Source organism: Gymnoscopelus microlampas (assembly GCF_963454915.1).
Source record: "Gymnoscopelus microlampas genome assembly, chromosome: 12".
NCBI classification, from domain to species: domain Eukaryota; kingdom Metazoa; phylum Chordata; class Actinopteri; order Myctophiformes; family Myctophidae; genus Gymnoscopelus; species Gymnoscopelus microlampas.
This window is the reverse complement of record NC_139949.1, coordinates 3,808,940-3,829,708: the sequence shown is the minus strand read 5'-3', so window position 1 is coordinate 3,829,708 and position 20,769 is coordinate 3,808,940. Positions and strand designations below refer to the sequence as shown.

General features: G+C 41.3%; 1 protein-coding gene across 1 annotated transcript in view; it reads right to left on the bottom strand.

Moving 5' to 3' along the window:
* Nucleotides 1–3,394: 3,394 nt before the first annotated feature.
* The window catches only part of LOC311056702 (low-density lipoprotein receptor-related protein 4-like), an 18,975-nt gene continuing 1,600 nt past the window's right edge, over nucleotides 3,395–20,769 (bottom strand). The window contains exons 3-17 of the mRNA XM_084073509.1: nucleotides 19,717–19,749; nucleotides 19,366–19,451; nucleotides 19,136–19,243; nucleotides 18,355–18,542; nucleotides 16,218–16,423; nucleotides 15,687–15,869; nucleotides 14,340–14,488; nucleotides 12,398–12,491; nucleotides 11,528–11,560; nucleotides 10,415–10,500; nucleotides 9,792–9,902; nucleotides 8,958–9,136; nucleotides 5,032–5,237; nucleotides 4,649–4,831; nucleotides 3,395–4,349 (exon numbers count right to left, since the gene is read on the bottom strand). Coding sequence (XP_083929635.1) covers nucleotides 4,195–4,349; nucleotides 4,649–4,831; nucleotides 5,032–5,237; nucleotides 8,958–9,136; nucleotides 9,792–9,902; nucleotides 10,415–10,500; nucleotides 11,528–11,560; nucleotides 12,398–12,491; nucleotides 14,340–14,488; nucleotides 15,687–15,869; nucleotides 16,218–16,423; nucleotides 18,355–18,542; nucleotides 19,136–19,243; nucleotides 19,366–19,451; nucleotides 19,717–19,749 — 2,000 coding nt within the window. The 3' untranslated portion in view covers nucleotides 3,395–4,194. The remainder of the gene's footprint in view (nucleotides 4,350–4,648; nucleotides 4,832–5,031; nucleotides 5,238–8,957; nucleotides 9,137–9,791; nucleotides 9,903–10,414; nucleotides 10,501–11,527; nucleotides 11,561–12,397; nucleotides 12,492–14,339; nucleotides 14,489–15,686; nucleotides 15,870–16,217; nucleotides 16,424–18,354; nucleotides 18,543–19,135; nucleotides 19,244–19,365; nucleotides 19,452–19,716; nucleotides 19,750–20,769) is intronic.

The window sequence follows — 20,769 nt, the reverse complement described above, 5'->3', positions numbered from 1 at the left end:
GTTGCTGTGTGCGGACTCGCGTCAGGAAGCATGTCATCACACCAGACTGGTGGTGTCGCACCTGACCTCCCTGGGATTGCTTTATGTGTTCCCTCCGCTGGAACTGATCCACCCCACTCCGGAACGGATCAGACTCCAAGGCCTGACGGTGTTGCTGGTAGCTCCGGCAGGGGGCTCTTGGAGGTTGGAGATAGCTCCCCTCCTCTACGAACAACCTTGGCCCCTCCCGCTACGCAGGGTTCTGCTACAGCAGGCGGGGGGGCGAAACCTTTCACCCTAGACCCGCAGACTTAGAACTGTGGGTATGGCCCGTGAGAGGGAAAACTTGACTGCGACTGGACTTCCACCTGCAGTGGTGGCTACCAGTGAGGTGTCTACAGTACCCTACTGGAGGTGACAGTAGGGTTGTCTTCAAACCCAACCCGGCGTTTGTCCCCATGAACCACCTAGCGGTGGTTCAGCCTACTGAGCTGGTGGCTTTTCACCCGCCTCCGTTTGCTCGGAGGAGGATCGGAGACTGCACTGTCTCTGTCCAGTGAGAGCCTTGCGGGTGTATGTTCGGATGACTGCGGCCCAGAACCGACCCAGCCAGTTGTTCGTTTCTTTGGGGCCTGGGTCACGGGGAAGGCGGTGGCAAAGTCAACACTTTCCCGGTGGATTGTGGATGCTATTCGCCTGGCGTACACTAGTAGCGGAGCCCCAGTGCCTGAAGGCCTGAGTGCGCACTCTAGTTTATTTTTTTCTAGTTTAGTTCAATCAGTTTAGTTCAATCAGTTTAGTTCAATCAACAATCAACAATCAACAATCATCAACAATTACACCAAACGTACCACACTATAATCCAATAGTTCATGTTGATTGATCAAAAAGGCATAGGCTGAAGCTCAAAGCTTATTTGTGCTCTACTAGGGGTGTGTCGACGTCCTGGGCCCTGCAGAGGTGTGTTTTTCAGGACATCTGCATTGCAGCAAGCTAGTCGTCTCCCTCGACTCTCGCTGCTCTCTATAGCCTGGATGTGGCGGCGTCCTCAATGGCGCACGCAGTCCGGGGCGTGGCTTCACCTGATGGTGGGTAGATGCATGGAACGGATGTAGGGTCTGTTCATGCCCTCGTGCCTACTAGGTGTGTGTCGACGTCCTGGGCCCTGCAGAGGTGTGTTTTTCAGGACATCTGCATTGCAGCAAGCTAGTCGTCTCCCTCGACTTTCGCTGTTTTCTCTAGCCTGGACGTGACGGCGTCTTCCATGGTGCTTGCAGTCCTGGGTGCGGCTTCCACCTGAAAGTGGGTAGGTGCATGGAACGGACATAGGATCTGTTCATGCCCTTGTGCCTTAGTATGTCATAGGCCGACGTCTGGGCCTTAGATCAGTAAGGCGGACTTTGCTCTGTTAGGGCCCTCCATATGGACAGGCTATGCCTGTCCTTTAGTTCTTAAGGCAGACTATGGTCTGTCAGGGCCCCACTATATTTCATGATCCTTGCCTTAGACCTGGGGGGTCTGAGGTCGCCTGGGTGCCGAGGGCCACGCCCCGGGAGGGCATCTCGACTTTGAAGATACATTCCGGGGGGTTATATCTCCCATATGTGAACAACAAAGAGAGCAATGAAACACAACTATGGGTTACACAATGGGTTAACACTATGGGTTACACGGTTTCGTAAATTGCGAAGGGTGTTCACAAAAACACCCTTCTTTTTGCTTGGCAGAAGGAAGCTGGTGTGTAAGAGAACTACATCCACTCTCCGGGTCCTTTTATAACCTCTAGGGAGGGACTTCCGGAAAGCGATTGATGGCCCACCGGACCAATAGGGATTAGACCGAGGGAGTGAATGTGAAGCTTCTGTATCATCGCCAGAGGGCGCTGTTTCCCATATGTGAACAACTCGTTCGCAATTTACAAAACCGGGGTTACGCAAGTAACCCATAGATTTTTACTGTGTTCTACCTTCTCGGTTTTTCACTCTCTGTGGTGAGGATATGTAGTATAGACAGGATTATTGTTTACAGACATTAATGGGTGTGTGTGTGTGCTCATTCAGGGTGCAAAACCACTTTAACCCATTTTGGGCGGGAACCCCTATTTGTAACTATACCTTTCAGGACGGGAAACCCTTTTGGGGTTCCTGTTGCTATGTACAGTAGCTATATAGCAACATACATTTGTTGTTGCTATATATTTGTTGTTGTTTGTTGAAGTTTTTCAGAAAACTTAGGTCAGGATTTAGAAGGCCTTTTTAGAATCAGCCTCAGGTCTAAATGGTTTAAAATAAACACGCACAGATGAGATTAATAAACTGTTTGATTAGAGTCAGCTAGAGCAAGGGTTTTCAACTGATTGTGAACCAGGGACCACCACCCTGACTAAGACTCAACCTGGGGACCACTGTTGTGTTGGGAGGGGATATGGCCTAAGATTTGTGTTTTTGGTAACACTAACACTATGCATCCCAGGTCTATAATATATTATGATCAACTTATAACTCACTAAAATACTCATAACCCTTTATAACACTGTCTCTCAACCACTTGTCCATAGGCACATGTTCTTAAATAATGACTGTTAAGGGCTTGATATAATTCATTGCACGATACTACGCGCAACACATTTAATCAAGCCCTTAATTAACAGTCATTATTTAACTGAAACATAATTCTAGTGAGCAAAGCGGTTTTTCTTTTGTGTGTTTGAGTGTTTTCATCCAGCCTTCTATATTAAACTCATGTTAACTGATGAGTTAGCAGACACATGCTATTATATGGGTGTTTTCATCCAGCCTTCTATATTAAACTCATGTTAACTGATGAGTTAGCAGACACATGCTATTATATGGGTGTTTTCATCCAGCCTTCTATATTAAACTCATGTTAACTGATGAGTTAGCAGACACATGCTATTATATGGGCACATTTCCTAATAATGATGACCTGCAGGCCACGCTTCCACTTCTTGAGATTCCAGTTCCCTTTTCTGTGGAAGTTCCAGTAACTGCTGTCAACAACATTGACATGTTATCTTGGGTCACCAGCTCATTGAGTGAACTGTTTCTCAACTAGTGGTCCATGGACCACTAGTGGTCCATGACATGATCACGGGTGGTCCATGTTTGTCTCTTCTTGGCTATAGTGGAGTCTCATGTCTCATGTCATTTTCTGGCTCGAACCTTAACCTGTACATCTTTTTCAGGTATGCCAGCATGAAAATACTACTGTCACAGAGATACGTAGTTACAAAAGGTCAAATACATTTTGCTTTTACTGCAAGCTCTGGGAATTGTGCCTGACAACTCATCCAGAACTTCACAATGTTTCATGTTTCATACAGGTGCCTCTTCACAGAGTCTGTGGACATGGGAATGAGCTGATCCTCCTTTGTAGGCAAAACAGGTCAGTCAAGTCAAGTCAAATCAATTTTATTTAAAAAGCAAGTTTAAAAAACAACCAGGTTGACCAAAGTGCTGTAGGCCCACAGCATGATAAAAACAGCATTACAAAAAACATCATTAGAAAATCATTTCAAAAACAGCAAAAAAGTTAAAACAATGACAGACCACAAGATAAGAGCATGGGGGATCGGGGGGTGCATAGGGGGTGCAGGCTGGATGGAGAAAAATCTAGGGTGGATCAAAAGCTAGGGAGAAGAGGTGTGTTTTTAGTCGGTATTTGAAAGTGTCCAGGGAGGGGACGAACCTAACACCTGCACCATTGATATCCTGCCGGTCAATCCTGTGTTAACCCATTGAGACCTGAAGCCGATTCTACTCCTAAGTCTCCTAAATCCCAACCGTTTTCTGAAAAACGTATGTTTCTGTATCAGTGGTTCTCAATCTTTTTCATTTCGATTTTTCAAAAATAGCAGATCTACAAGCTCGTAGCAGCTTGTAGATCTGCTATTTTTGAATAGCACAAAGTGTAAAATAATGCTTTTTTAGCTCAAATCTAAAAATGACACAGTTCCAGGTCTTAATGGGTTAATTCACACTGCCCCACTCATTTGTTGGGGTTCACATTCAAACCAGTAAACCTGAGCATGGTTGGACGGTGGACGATATGAATGCATGTTTTTGTCAGGGTTTTTCAAATTGCTCCGCAATGGACGAGCTAAACTCGTTTTCTGTTTGTCAAGGTACCGTAGTTAGTTTCGAGAGTTGTGGTTTCCGTTAAGGTGAACAAGTATTTGATTTTGATGACAAAGGCTTAGACCACGCATGCAGAGCAGTTGAACATACACTGCTTGTTGTCAGCTGTCAAGTAGTAGTCTGTGGGACAGAAACACTTGTAGCCCCCTCCAGGTGAGAGCAGACACAGGTTACTGCAGCCTCCATTGTTGGTCTGACATGGATGACCTGACACTGCAGGGTGGAGAAAACATGCACATATGTAATGACTATGAGAACACACACCTATATTATATGTGCTACAACTGGTGCTTTTTGTGCTCAAGACCTTCCAAAGGACAAGGCTAATTCTTAATACACACCAGTATTCTTGTGAAAAAAACGTTTTGAGGTTGTCCATGTGCTGCTTCTCACGTGTGTGTGTGTGTGTGTGTGTGTGTGTGTGTGTGTGTGTGTGTGTGTGTGTGTGTGTGTGTGTGTGTGTGTGTGTGTGTGGGTGGGGGGGGGGGTTGTATACAGTAGGTTGTACAGACCCTCAGGTTGTCGATAGGGGTGGTACATGTGGATGTCAGATGGATAGTCCAGGTTGCTGATGAGTCTGGTCTGGTTGGTTCCCTGAGTCTTGTTGGCTCTGTAGATGGAGCTGGTCCTCCAGTCTGTCCAGTAGATGTGATCCTCAAACAGGGTAATAGTATTGATGTTGTCCAGACTCACAACTACAGATGCACAAAAGAGAGTCACAATATTATAAAATTAATGAACAAAGTATTATAAAGTATGTTATGACAAGAGTTAACATGCAGCTATAAAGTATGTAAAAGTAATACATGTTATCACTGCTTTATTTTTATTATTTTATATTTTATTTAGAGTAGCCAATAATCTTTGCGTGCGTAAGTGCGTGCGTGCCCGCGACCTGTGTGTCTGTTGGTTCCATCCAGGTTGGCAAACTCAATGTATTTCTCCTCGTTGGTCCAGTAGATGTGATCGTTGATGTAGTCTAATGTCAGGCCGTAGGGCATGGAGATCTTATCCTTCACGATGACTGTCCTGTTGGTGCCGTCCATCCCCATCCTCTCTATGTGGGGGTTGTTGTCACTTATGTCTGACCAGTAAAAGTATCTGTCAGGGAGACACTGTGTCAGGGTCACTATTCACAACTAATCACATATACCATACTGTACACTAGTGGACATACAATATGATGAAGAGTTCATACCAGGGTTGTTATACTTAACTATAACTAACAGAATAAGGACAATTATAACTGAAATACAAATAAAAAATATAGCTGCAAGCAGCGATAAGCGGGGCCAGGGAATGCAGAGAGAAAAAAAGAAGTAATGATATTAAGTAATATGCATATATATATATATATATATATATATATATATATATATATATATATATATATATATATATATATGTCTTTCCGTCCCTGATGAACCAAGCCTCTGTTTTGTTAACTACTCTAGATCACTTGTTCCCTAACTATCTACCAATAGAGAAATTGTATGTCTCCTCGGAACCGAAACTAGTATTTTCACAATGAAGTATGTCGTACATTGAAAAAACATACTCTCATTAAACATTCCATGTTATCTTTAACAATTGCACATGTATTAATTGATACAATCATGTTGTGTGCAATGCAATTTAAATGAAGTCTGTATTAAGTGAGGCTTGAACTGGCAACCTTGCAGTTGTGAGGCAGATGCTTTAGCGAGAAGCCATTGCACCAACAGACCTGAAAATGTGAAAAAGGAGCTCACACAGATGACACAGTTTCACGCAAATAGCTGAAAAATCCTAGGTTTAAGTGTTTTTCAAATTGCTCAAAATTGCGGACAATCTAAGGGCGGAGATTACTGGTCAAAGTCATAGATGTTTTCCTTATGAGTCAAGGCACATGTGTAAGCAAGTTTCACGAATGTCGGCCAAACGAGGCATGACGTATGCTTGTTTAGAGTTTGCATTTTCAAAAGATTGCTATAGCACCCCCATTTGGCCAATTGGAGTAAGATTGGTTTCAGTGATATTTGGAAGGACCCCCTACATTACTGCAAAGTTTCAAACAAATGTGAGTCTGCATGTATTAGTGTGTTAGGGGCAGATGAATAATTGTCATAAAACTGCAATAGTTAAAACCTCTCTCCTCTCCTCCTAGGATGCACAACACATTTTACACATGAACTTTGGACCTATGCCGACAACATGTTGGCGGCGGATTTTCCATAAGTGAAAAAATTAAGCTTTTAAGAGCCAATGAATGTTTTTCATATAATTCAAAGTGGTGGGAGATCTAAAAGTCAGAGGTCAAAAGTCAGACCACGAAATTTGTTAGGCATGAGGAGACGCATGTGTGTATCAAAGTGGCTGTAGGTCAAACAGGGCATGAGTTGTACCTGTTAAAAGTTGGCATTTTCAATTGAGTTCTATAGCGCCACCCTTTGACGAATGAGTGTGAGATTTATTTCTTGATAGTTTTTCATGACACACTACCATATGGCCGAGTTTCGTAAAAAGCATGGTTAAGCCAGAACTGCGAAAAGGGGCAGAAGTGACAGCATAATGCGAATATCACAACGGAGCAATGCTTGAAGCCTAGCCCAAGGTTTTACAAAAAGACAATAAATAACAGAAACTGTATTGTGTTTTTACTAAACTAACTAAAATCATAAAGAAGATGTCTTTAGTCTTTGTCAAATTAGCCAATAGCCAATATCTTTATTCATGAATAGTTAAAATAGAAAAATAAGAACTAAAACTAATGAAAACAAACCTGAGAAAACAAAACTGAGTATTTTCAAAAGCCAGAGGTTTATAATTTAGGGTGACCACCTCAAAATAGTCCATTTGAAGGACAGCAGAGCCCCCTGCGGGACAATGCGGGGTTGGGGGGGGGGGGGCATCGATTAAGGCAGTGCTTGTGACCGTGATGTTTAAGACAAAGCATTACTCTATCATTTATTCTGGTGTGGTTGCGTTTGGCTTGAGCAAGTGTCCTCTTTGTTGTGATGGGATCTGTTATCTTACTGAGGTTAGGTTTAGGAAAATCTGGTGGCGACCGTTCCGAGATCGTTGGATTCTACCCGAGGTGAGCGTATTTGTATTCCTTCTGCACACGTCGCGAAACCTGCGCATTGATGTATGACACAGATGTCTCTGTATATCTCTCTTTAAAGAGGGTATTTAGAGTGAGGCTGAGGCATTAAAGGTAGGGTAAGTGATATATTTTGGTTAAAACAAAAAGTATTTTGTTAAAAAGGTTAAAGCATTCTACATTCGGATAGTAATCATTGCTATAGAGTGTTTGTTCAGTAACAGGAGTCTCCCCGTCTCTACAGCTCTTTAATATACAGAAAATACATTTTCCGGTAGGTGTCGAAATCTCAGCCAATCAGGAGAAAGTATCCATTTTTAAGCTTCATTTTTATAGTGTTCCAGTTCTAATTTTGCCTGCTCATTTCTTAGTGTCATCACTTCCAATTTCACTTGTTTAATCTAAATATAGATTAAACAAGTGAAATTGGAAGTGAATCCTGATTGGATAAAATTGGAAATGAAACTGAAACTGAAACGAAATTGCATTTTCTGTTTTATAAAGAGCTGGAGAGACAAGGAGACTCCTTAAAATAAAAACATTAATTTATCAATGTTCACTTGTGGGACATTGTTCGGGACAAATGTCAAATATTTGGGACTGTCCCGCGAGATGTGTGACGGGTAGTCACCCTAGTCTACTTAGGTTTCAGATGTTTGGAGTTTACCTCATAGGAGCACCAGAAAGCACAGCCAATCACAAGGAAGTATTCCACACTCAATGTAGTACACTTTTCAGTAACAGCGGTTTCACACTATGGTCCCGGGTGCGCACTCCAGGCCGCTTGGCAGGTGTCGCGCTAGTGTGAACGTAGCGAACCGTTCCCCGTAACGCATCACCGTTCCGTACCCGAAACCACCTCGGGAGGTAGTTTCGGGTCCGATTGCTGCGGAGTCGGGAACGGAACGCGGCAGTGTGAATCCATCCGTACCAAGAGAAGGAAGTGGACTGTTAATCATATATCATTTATATATTTTTATAATGACGCATTATTTTAGCTGGGTTATACCTTCTCATAGTTATACTTGAATGTTGACAAGAAATAATAATCCCGCTAGTGTTTGAGTAGCGCGAGCCGTGAAAAATAATAAACAAAAAACACATGTGTGGCGAACGTATTTGTAAGGATAATTACACCAAGGATTAGTCAGTGACGTGACGTCACTGCTAAATTACAAAGGATGCGTCCGTGACGCCAATATCATATTAACAGACGACAGTGCATTTCGAGGTTTCAAAGACCAGTGCACACACTGCTTTGGTTGTGTATTGTTGATCTATTGTTATTATAACTCAAGACAACGTCAGGAACACAGTCAAACTTTATTATTCACTCTAGAATGACTTTTCTTCTGTGAATGACATTCGCTCTCCCAAAGCGTCATAGTCCACAGCGCCCCCATGAGGCACCTATTTACCATTACTGTTAAATGAAATGGTCTCGAGTCTTGGCCAGTGTGAATGCTGGCCAACCAAGCGCACTCGGGAACGGAAGGGGAACGCTTCGCTTCAAACGCACCCAATGTGAAGCCGCCCTAAGTCACAACTTGCATGATACTATTAAAATTGTCCTCATAGGGTTTAAGCTATGTATATGATTGTTTTAGTGACTTTTTAAACTTAGATCTGGAAGAGGAACAGAATATAATGCAATGTCATCAGTTTGTATCTTCTTGGTGTTTCATAGGATGGTTGATGAATTCAGTGTGAAGTTCATGATGTCACCACAGTGCTCTTACCCGTAGCGTACATCCACAGCCATGGAGCGTGGCCGGTCCAGACCGGTGTTGACCAGGACTGTTCTGTACGACCCGTTTAGTTTGGACACCTCTATGGTGTCACTGTCACACCAGTACAGGTTACCTCCTACCCAATCAACAGCCAGACTCTCTGGCTTGGTCAACGTGTTCTGAAGGACCTGTCAATGAACCATACATGCACTATGAATATAATCACAATGTTTTATAGTTGTATTTTTTATACAATTCTTTCAACATTAGTATGCCTTAGGAGATAGGAGAGTAAAATATTTTTGAATTTGGAATGTTTCTTTTAAAAAACAGCAGATCTACAAGTTCACATTGCGTCACATTGCGACACTTATTGTTATGTTTTTTTATTTTTTTATGTTTAATGCATAAATAGCATGTGTTTTGTACACTAACTCAGTGGTTCCCAAACTTTTTAGCTGGAGACCCACAAGAGATATGTGATGTCTCCCCAGGACCCAAACTAGAGAAAAGAGCAGATCTATAAGCTCACAACGAGTACTCTGCTATTTTCACCACTCTTTATCATTCATATTTTTTATTATTTATGTTTTCCAAGGAATTTCGTTTTTTTTTCATGTATGAAGTTATTTTGAAAAATGTTTAAATACTTTGTTCTAAATCATATTAATTAAAAAAGAAAAAGTAGGAAACCGAAAAGGGGATATTTACTTGTGACCCATGAAAATGGGTCACAATGGGTATTTACTTGCGGGAAACACTGCATTAAGTGACATTGATATTTAACAATGATATCACAAAGTATTTAAATTACAAATATAAGTATTTGTCATTGTCACACACCTGGACGTCACTGCCACTGATGTGCATGCGGCTGATCCTGTAGGGGTTCAGTTCTAACCAGTAGATCATCTGCTGCTGATAGTCAAAGTCCAGACTCCACACCGTCAAGTCCTGTCACCACAGCAATTGTGTTAGTCTCAGACATTCCAGCATGCTAAAAGCAGTGTGTGTAGAATATAGTGTAGGATTATCAGTGGTGGAGCTTAGATTTGTTTTACTTAACTAAAAGTAGCTTAATGTAGAAATACAAAAATGACTCGAGTAAAAGCAAAAAAGTACTGGCATCAAAATATACTTCCTGAAAGTAAAAGTACCCTTATTGTTTTGTCAAACTTTACCATAATGGCCGATCTACAATCTATATGTTTTGTAATATAGTAAATTGTAAAGTACATAGTAATTCAAGTTTTCAAATAGTTGTAGTGGAGTTATAAGTACAATATTTGCCATTGTAATGTAGTGGTGTAGAAGTAAAAATATTGAAAATTGTTAATAATATTAGTAAAGTAAGAAATCATCAAAATTGTACTTAAGGACATTACTTGAGTAAATGTACTTAGTTACTTTCCACCACTTTGCATTTCCACCATTACATAGGATGCGTTATGTCCAATGGTTTTCACCTGTTTGAGCTCTGTGGAGCTGGAGCCGTCCATGTTGATCTTCATCAGGTTGTACTCAGTGACTACGATGAGGAAGGGCTCCACCTCTGGAGAAAGGGAGACATTACATTTGAGTTGGTTAACATTTAAAAACCCACACACCCTGCAAAGCAAGACTATCTCATTACCCTATTTGTTAAGACTTTATATGAAGGTCGGGTCTATAATGTGTTAGAAACTAATTTATAATGCATTGCAATGCACTTATAAGGCATTTTAACACTTATATGTTTTTCGTGGTGAGACGAAGGAGGAGCCTGGCCAGGAGGCCACCCACAGAGACTAGGTTGGGTCTATAATGCATTATAATACATTTATAATGCGTAATAATGCACTCATAAGGCTTCATAATGCTTGTTATAAATGTTTATCATCATGAATAACAACTTATAACAAACACACTTCATAACTAACTAAGTTAAGGTAGTTATAATGTGCTGTTCAACGGAGCTTATAATTCAGTATTACAGCACTTATAATACTTTATGAACATTGTTATACGTTGTCATATATAAATATAAACATTTATAACGAGTGTTATAATGCCTTATTAATGTGATTGTAATGTATTATAGACCGACCTTTAAGTAAAGTGTTTGTTACCCAATACTTCACTGTTCATACATGTATAAGTATGTGAATACTATAGTAGGCGTGTCTGTCTGTCTGTCTGTTTGTCTGTCTTTCTATCTGCATCAATCTCTCTCTCTCTCTCTCTCTCTCTCTCTCTCTCTCTCTCTCTCTCTCTCTCTCTCTCTCTCTCTCTCTCTCTCTAACATTTTAAATCAGTTATTAATCTCCATCTTTGAAAATGTTGTGATGTGTTGCCTCCCTTTGTCAAACCACTGACGCAGTGAAGCTGCTTTATTTACTGACTAACCTTTTTATTCACTTTAAATACAAAATATCACCACATTTCACTGGTTCAAATATGAGCAGTGTTAGTGAGTGTTAATGGGTGCTGTGATTTAATGTCATCCCACATTTTGAACACAGACAGACAGACAGACAGACAGACAGACAGACAGACAGACAGACAGACAGACAGACAGACAAACAGACAGACAGACGTACCTGTTGTGTTGTCTGTTGGTTCAGCTTGGAGAGCTGAAGAGAAACAAAACAAACTAAATGAGCTTCAGTGTAACAGATGGTTGGTTGTGGTTATCTGTTGAAATACAGGTCAAGACTTCCTTTGTTTTTCCTGTTTGCTGCTATTTATTTATATAGGCAGTTAATTATTTTTTGGGGCCAAAGGGATCCCTCAGATAAACCCAGTACTACTTGTTTGAGTGAACTCACTGAATTAGTGCTCACTTCTAACTACTTCAAATGTATGAATGAATATTACCTTCAAACCAAAGGCACAGCTATGGGCTGCACCATGGCTCCCAACTATGCCAATCTTTACATGCGTTTTTTTTAAATGTCCTTTGTGCTTATCTCATCAGTTTGTCATAACAATGAAGCAGACTATGTAGGTTGTTGACTGAAGCTACAAGTTTTGATTGATTGATTGATTGATTGATTGATTGATTGATTGAATACTTTATTAACAGTTTGCAAAAAAGCACAGAGGTACAGATTCATACAAAAGGATGCTAAAAGGATAACCCAAGGAAGCCTATAATATACAATAATATGCAAAAACATAAAATAAACAAGTAGTTTATGTGTGTGTGTGTGTGTGTGTGTGTGTGTGTGTGTGTGTGTGTGTGTGTGTGTGTGTGTGTGTGTGTGTGTGTGTGTGTGTGTGTGTGTGTGTGTGTGTGTGTGTGTGCGCGCGCGTGTGTGCGTGTGTGCGTGCGTGCGTGCGTGCGTGCGTGCGTGTGTAGATACAACTTTATACAGGTCAGAACCTGTCAAAGGATATAGGAGTACACATAAATAATAATTGTAATAATAAGGCATGAACATTTAGGTGATTTTTCAGCCTCTACTCACAGCAATCTGCAGGTTCATCTGACCGGTCCCCACAGTCATCTACTGTGTCACATTTCCATGACAATGGAATGCACTTGTTGTTCTGACAAACAAACTGAAGGGGGAGACAGATGGTTATGTTTATAATCAGTAATGTATCAAAAGCAGACTTGAGACGTATGGCCCTATTCCAGGTTCAAGTTGCTAAAGCCACTAATAGCGGATTTAGGACTAGGCAAGGGCCGTTCCCCCGCAAACGTTGCTATTCTGGGACACCTCCCTTAATCGCTAAACACCTGCGCTACCCGTCACATTATGCATAGGTGTGGTTTGGGTGTTACAATGATAAAAGCAATCACCGTGCCAGATGCCATTACCTTTAAGAGAAGACTGCGCTGTTGCCTGGTCAGATTATTATAAGCCACATTGGGCTTGTTTTTCTGAAGTTGCTTGTAAATAATGGTAGAACGGTTGTGAGCTTGTAGATCGTCTATTTTCAAATAGCCAACACATATAAATATGCACATTGTTTAATGGACGACATAGGTTTGAAGTGCTCATGTGGCCTATTATAGTCGCTTCTTTTGGGCTCGTTTTCCTACCACCTACATGTTACTGATTAGAGAGAATTTTATATTGTTGAAATCAGTTCATTATTTCCTGCATAATCGATAAATAAAACTGACGTGTGTAAATTGGAGCATTGCATTGTGCGATGCACAAATTGTCTTCTTTAAATAGACGATCATCTTATATGAATACAGTTGACACAAGGAATTGACACCCTCCCTTCTGCTGATTATAGTAAAATTAGAATCACAGAGATTTGTTGACAATAATAGCCTAACAGAGAGAGGTGCGCGCTGTGCGTCCTGGCCGTCTCCACGAATCCATTGCAGCCTGTGCGCTCTTGCGGGTGGTTTTAGAATGCCCTATTATGCGTGACTTAAAAACGTTCTCTCATGCGACACTCTCCTTTCCGAAATGGAATAGAAGAACACTCATCCGGCAGCCTCGGTCCGCGGGGAAAAAAGGGGTGTTTTGGGGCCAGCGTTCCGGTTATGGTGCACTTCTCGTCAATGAGTCTTGCAGAAATAACCTTAGGAAAATGATGCCACTGGTTGGATATTTTGGGCAGCAGTAGCAGAATTGAGCAAATGTGTGAAACATACCGATGTGTCCTAGCCTGACACTCAGCCTGAATTTTCATTTCGTTTCACTCCATTATTCAATCTGAAAGCCCTCTCAATACAGCCGATTTCTGAGATGGGGGCGTGGCCAAAGTGGGTCTCCACTATGAACCAACGCGATTGGTTCATACTGGATTATCCCGATCCCGATTCGTCGTACAAATTTTCAACCGAGAAACACCTGCCTTCGACAGCGTCACCAGACCCTGAATGCGAGGCAAACGATTCAGGGGGTGGAGCCAGGCTAGATGTGTCCACCTGTTGCGCTGAGATAGAGGGGGGAGATGCTTAGGCAACTGAGAATGTGAATATTATTATTATTAATATAATGATATTGGTTTGTCAAGATATATCAATGTGTTTTGGACATTGGAAACAGTCACATAATTAGACAGAGGCTACAGTGGTTATGACGGCCATGTCTGCTGTTGGACATGTCTCCTTTCAATGTGAGGTTTCTTTCTTTTTTGCTCTCACCGCTTAACACACGGATAATAGCACTGCGTCTTGGCTGATCTTAAAGGGAATGGCAGCCGGTTCTCTGATTGGATTTATTAAAATAACGCCCAAACACTCCCATGACTAGTTCAGGGCAGTTTTACCGCATAGCACCTTGGTGCAGTGTGCAGATTACCACACCCATAATAGCAAAATGGCATTGGTCACGCCTCCACGTTTTAAATTAAGGAATAAGACCTGGTGGTACCTAAGACGTCCTTAATAGAGCCCATAAAGTCATACAGAGTAACACAAGTGAATCTGAGGTGAATCACCTGGGTGGCAGTGCAGTTGGACACGCACTGCTTGTTGTCAGCTGACAAGTAGAAGTATGTGGGACAGGAACACTTGTAGCCTCCTCCAGGTGAGAGCAGACACAGGTTACTGCAGCCTCCATTGTTGGTCTGACATGGATGACCAGACACTGCAGGGTGGAGAAAACATGCACACATGTAAGGAATATGAGAACACACAACTACTGTTACAACAGAGCTTTTCAGACAGTGCCCAAGAATCACCTGTAACAACATTGCCAGATGAGGGATGCCGGGTTGCTTTTATAGCACTTTTCAAAACAGATCAGAACTAGAAAAAGTGCTCCTCGGAGCACAGGTCTCCGCCAGATCAGGTAGGTTATTGTGGGCCAGCAATGTTCGGAATTCGCCAATTAGGATGGAATATGAAAAATTGATCGGAACCATCTTGATCACTTGACTATAGAGATAATGTGTATCAATTTGCATGATGTTTGGACACTATTTGTAGGAGTAATATAAAAATGGCAATGTTAAAAGGGTGGAATTTGTTCCTCAACGTAGTGCGAATGTGCGTGCAAAGTTCCACCGCAATCGGACACTGCGTTCATGCTAAAAAACATGTTTTTACATTAGTCGGCCTCCTGGTGGCGCTATAAAAGGCAAATGTGAAAAATGCAGGGCAGATGTTATTTCCTTGGACTCTAGGGAGTGTGCGTGCAACGTTTCACGCAGATGGGTGCAGTTATAGATAAAAACGCAAATCGGCCTGTTATTGAGCCACTATGAGGCTGATTTAAAAAAAATCAAGTGGCATTTCTTCCTTGGCCTAGTGGGAATGTGCGGGTGAAATTTCACGGAAATCGCATGCTCTGTTCATGATTTGAGGCATTTTGTTCAAAACAAACCAATCCTGCAAACTTTGGAAGCAAACCTTAGCCAATCAGGATGGAATATGGAAAATCGGACAGATCCGTGTTGATCACATGACTATAGAGATACGGTGTACTGATTTCCGTGATGTTTGGATAAAATCTGTAGGAGTAATATCATAAAATGGGTTTTGCACAAATCGGCCTCCTGGTGGCGCTATAACAGGCCCAAATAAAAAAAAAGATGGGGCAGAGGTTCTGGTATCAAGGGAGTGTGTGTGCACAGTTTCACAGCGACCGAGCCAACGGTGCCGGAGATTAGCTGGTCCCAGACAGATGGACACACGGACACACGGACGGACAGGGGGTAAAACATACTCTCGCCATGCCTTTCAGCCTGGCGAAGACAATAATACACTAATACACAATACATAAAAGTAATACAACGGCATGAAGAGTAATAATGAGAGTGTTGTATACAGTCGGTTGTACAGACCCTCAGGTTGTCGATAGGGGTGGTACATGTGGATGTCCGATGGATCGTCCAGGTTGCTGATGAGTCTGATCTTGTTGGTTCCCTGAGTCTTGTTGGCTCTGTAGATGGATCTGGTCTCCCTGTCTGTCCAGTAGATGTGATCCTCAAACAGAGTAATTCTATTGATGTTGTTCTGACTCACAACTATAGATGCACAAAACCAAAAGAGTCATATTATTAAAAAAAGGAATTAACACAGTATTATAAAGAATATTATAACACAAGTTCAAATGAATACGTACATAAGTACTGTCCCTGTGTGTGTGTGTGTGTGTGTGTGTGTGTGTGTGTGTGTGTGTGTGTGTGTGTGTGTGTGTGTGTGTGTGTGTGTGTGTGTGTGCGCGCGCGCGTGCGCGTGCGTGCGTGTGTGTGAGGAGAGTACAGCGGCGTGCACAGAAGCACCAACGTGCCAAAGGTCCACCGACCCCTGCCCCTCCTGTGACAAAGTCTGCGGATCTCGCGTCGGTTACCTGCGTGTCGGGCGTGTGTTACCTGTGTGTCTGTTGGTTCCATCCAGGTTGGCAAACTCAATGTATTTCTCCTCGTTGCTCCAGTAGATGTGATCGTTGCTGTAGTCTAACGTCAGGCCGTAGGGCTTAGAGATCTTATCCTTCACGATGACTGTCCTGTTGGTGCCGTCCATCCCCATCTTCTCTATGTGGGGGTTGTTGTTACTTATGTCTGACCAGTACAAGTATCTGTCAGGTAGACACTGTGTCACTATTCACAACTAATCACACATACAGTACTGTACAGTACTAGTGGACATACAATATGATAAAGAGTTCATACCATGGTTATTATAGTGAAATAAAACTAATGAAATGACAAAAACTAAAAAAACGATAATAACAAACTGTATTGTGTGTTTACAAAACTAACGAAAATCATAATAGAATATGTCCTTAGTTTTAGTCTCTGTCAACAGCCAATATGTTCATTCATAGCCTACATAGTGAAAAAACAGATCTACAAGCTCACAACGTGATCAGCGTTTTGTTTTTGTCTTGCCCCACATTGCAATAAAAAAACAAAAACAAACCCTAAAAAACTTTTCTTTTTTAAACAAAACAAAAGATGAAATAGAAATAACTAGCAAAAGTGCCAAGTCAGGTAGGTTATTGTGGGCCAGCAATGTTCGGAATTCGCCAATCATATGTTTGGAGTTTACCTCATAGGAGCTCCAGAAAGCACACCCAATCACAAGAAAGTATTCCACAGTCAATTTAGAGCACTTTTCAGTGAGACACAACTTACATGATAGGGGGAGACCAGGGACAAAAGTAAAACTTTTTGTGTTTGCCTTCATAATTCACAGAGTACTTGAAGTATCCTACTCATATTTTGTTATAAGAAACATATATGTGCCCTAATTAATAATACAATTTTACAATTGCCCCCGTGACGGGGCAGTTGTAACAGTGGTTGGGGGCAATTGTAACACTGTAAAAATAAGTCATATTAACACCTTTTATCTCAAATAAAAGCACATCACTGAATGATATGTATTTTTTATAATTTAACATTTTACTTATGAATGTTTTAGATATATAATTACAATTATTATGTATTTTTATTAGAATTATTTTATTTTTCAATTTAGTTTTTTCAAATGTATGTCTATTTTATATTTTAAAGTATTTTTACTTTGAAATGTAGTGGTATTTAGTGAAATGTGTTCATTTACTAACATAAAAGTATGTCATCCCAGACAAAAAATCTGCTTGCATTGAAAACACATTGTTACAATTGACCCCCGGTCACTGTGTTTCAATTGCCCCCAATGGGGCAACCATGATAAAATCCCATATTCTAGCTAGAAACACCTATACTAGCATAGGCTGCTGACGTTAATTTGTGACCAATAACATAGAGATGCAATTCATCTAAGTTTAAATTAGCTGACATCTTATCTTAAGACAGCAGAAGGAAAATATCGTACACTAAAAGATTTACGTTTACACCTCAAAATCATTTTTTTTGTTGAAAACTTCTGCTGAGATGAAATGATCATTCTATCCTTTCATAGGCAGAGAGAGGACCCTACTGAGCATGTGCACAAGAAGTCTCACCCCTTTAGCTTATTTCTAATTAGTATTATTGAGTGAGTTACTTTTGTCCCCTGTTACTTTTGTCCCCGGTCTCCCCTACTATTGAAATTGTTCTTGTACTACAATATTTTGTAAACAATTTATATTAATCATTTCAGTGACTTTTTAAACTTAGATCTGCAAGACGAACAGAATACAATGCAATGTTAGTATTGTGTAGCCAGACAACTATTCCACAATCTCAGAATGCTATATAGAGTATGGAACTACAAATCAGAGAAAGGAAGCTGTTTGTCATTTCCGTTCACAAAAATACTTTACATTTTATTTTAGAATTTCCATTTCTGATAAGCAGCAAGTTATATATGCTTAGATAATTTTGATATTAGATCATTTTCAGAGCTTTCGTGCTCCAGACTGTATGATGAAAGCAAACAAAAAACATTGTGGGAGGCAACAATCTGGCTCGTGAGACTAATGCAAAGTCATCCGTTTTATGTATTCTTGTATCCATGGTGTTTCATAGGATGGTTGATAAATTCAGTGTGAGGTTCATGATGTCACCACAGTGCTCTTACCCGTAGCGTACATCCACAGCCATGGACCATGGCCGGTCCAGACCGGTGTTGACCAAGACTGTTCTGTCCGCACCGTTTAGTTTGGACACCTCTATGGTGTCTCTGTGTCTGTCAAACCAGTACAGGTTACCTCCCACCCAATCAACAGCCAGACCCACGCCAGGCCAGGTCAACGTGTTGTGAAGGACCTGTTAATGAACCATAAATGCACTATGAGTATAATCACCGTGTTTTATTGTTTTATTTTTTTATACAATTCTTTCTGCATTTGCTTTGCCTTATTTCCTTAATATTATAATGTATATATTTTTCCACAAACGTGTCTAGCTTTCTTTCCACATATTTTCAAGATTTTGAATGTTTCTTAAAAAAAAAAGGCTGATCTACGAGCTTACAACGCGATGCATCGCAACACGTTGTGACCTTGTAGATCTGCTATCTTTGCGTTCTTTGAATTTATTTTTTATTTTAGAGTTCATAAAGAGCACGCGTTTTATTTGTACACTAACTCAGTGGTTACCAAACTACTTAGCTCGAGACCCAAAGGATACATTTTATGTTTCCCCGGGACCCAAACTACAGTGAAAATAGCCGATTTATAAGCTCACAACGCGTTGCTTTTTTATGGGGGGGGGGGGGGGGGGTTCGAAATAAAAATCTTAAAAACTAGATATTTACTCAGGGCCCATGAAAATGGGTCTGTATTTACATTATATAAGTATTGTTCATTTGGTTTCCCTTCCCTGTCATTCATCCTCATCGTTGTCATTGTCACACTGACCTGGACGTCACTGCCACTGATGTGCATGCGACTGATCCCGTTCCTTTCTGCCCAGTAGATCATCTGCTGCTGATAGTCAAAGTCCAGAGCCCAGGCATTACTCAAGTCCTGTCACACCACAGCATTGTGTTAGTCTCAGACAGGAATACATTCCAGCATGTCAAAAGCAGTGTGTGTAGAATATTGTATAGGATTACATAGGGTGTGTTGTTGTGTCCAATGTTTTTCACCTGTTTGAGCTCTGTGGAGCTGGAGCCGTCTAAGTTGATCTTCATCAGGTTGGAGGGGGTGGCTACGATGAGGAAGGGCTCCACCTCTGGAGCAAGTGAGACATTATATTTGAGTTTATTTGAGTTGGTTTACATTTAAAAATCCACACACCCTACAAATCAAGACTGCTGTATATCATTACAATATGTCACTGTTCATACATGGATGAGTATGAGACAAATATAACTCTCTCTCTCTCTCTCTCTCTCTCTCTCTCTCTCTCTCTCTCTCTCTCTCTCTCTCTCTCTCTCTCTCTTCTTTGAAAATGTGTTGCCTCCCTTTGTCAAATCACTGACACAGTGAAGACTTACCTGTTGTGGTGTGTGTTGGTTCAGTCTGGCGAGCTGAAGAGAAACATACAACACTAAATGAGCTTCAGTGTAACAGCTGGTTGGTTGTGGTTTATCTATTTAAATACAGGACAAGATGTCCTTTGTTTCTCCTGTTTGCTGCTATTTATTTGACATTCACACGGTGAGAATGAGGCACTGGGATTTATATCAGAACTCACATAAAAGTAAATTATTGACAGTTACAATAGTAACCAAATGGACCCTTACAAATCTGTAACTCTGGAGTGTTTATTTTTATTTCAACTCTGAGAGTGTACAAATGGTACAAATGGTACCAAATGGTACCAAATAGAACCAAACAGACCCGTAAGGGTCCGTTTGGTTCCTTGTGTACACTCTCAGAGTTTAAGGGGGTCCTTGAAATAAAAATAAAAAAAGTTTAATATTCAGTGCTTTAACTTAAATCCACACACTGTAGAGACCTATAGTTTCAACCGTGAGCATCACAACAAAACAAAAAGTGAAAACAAACATGATGTTCATGATGATGACAATATGCACTGTACATACGTAGCTGTTACACTGAGCATAATTCACACAATGTACATCTGTACATGTCAATGAATCCACTACGACTCACGCAAGCACGCACGCACACACGCACACACACACCAGAGCTGTCAAGTCTCATCCTTTGAGAGTGAGAGTCTCGCAATTTAACCTGTTCTCACGCCTCACGCCACACTTGCCATTTCTCACGCTTTTTCCCCCTCTCACAGCAAAAAAAAATAAAAAAACGGCAACCGGGTGGAAAACGGAACGCTCGACCGTGGCCGCCGGATTAGACCCGTGGTGAGGGTGTTTTAGGACGACGGTTGAACTGTCGTCCTTAAACACCCTCGCATTGGCGTGAAACGCAGCCCCAAAACACACTCACCGCCATTTTTTTCGACGACCGAGCCCGCCGGATATACCCGGGGCGAGCGTGTTTTGCGACGAGGCGTTCTTGTATTCTATCAGGCCCACCAGCCAACATGTAAACAAAAAAAAAGGCATGGGTTTCCGAGGCTA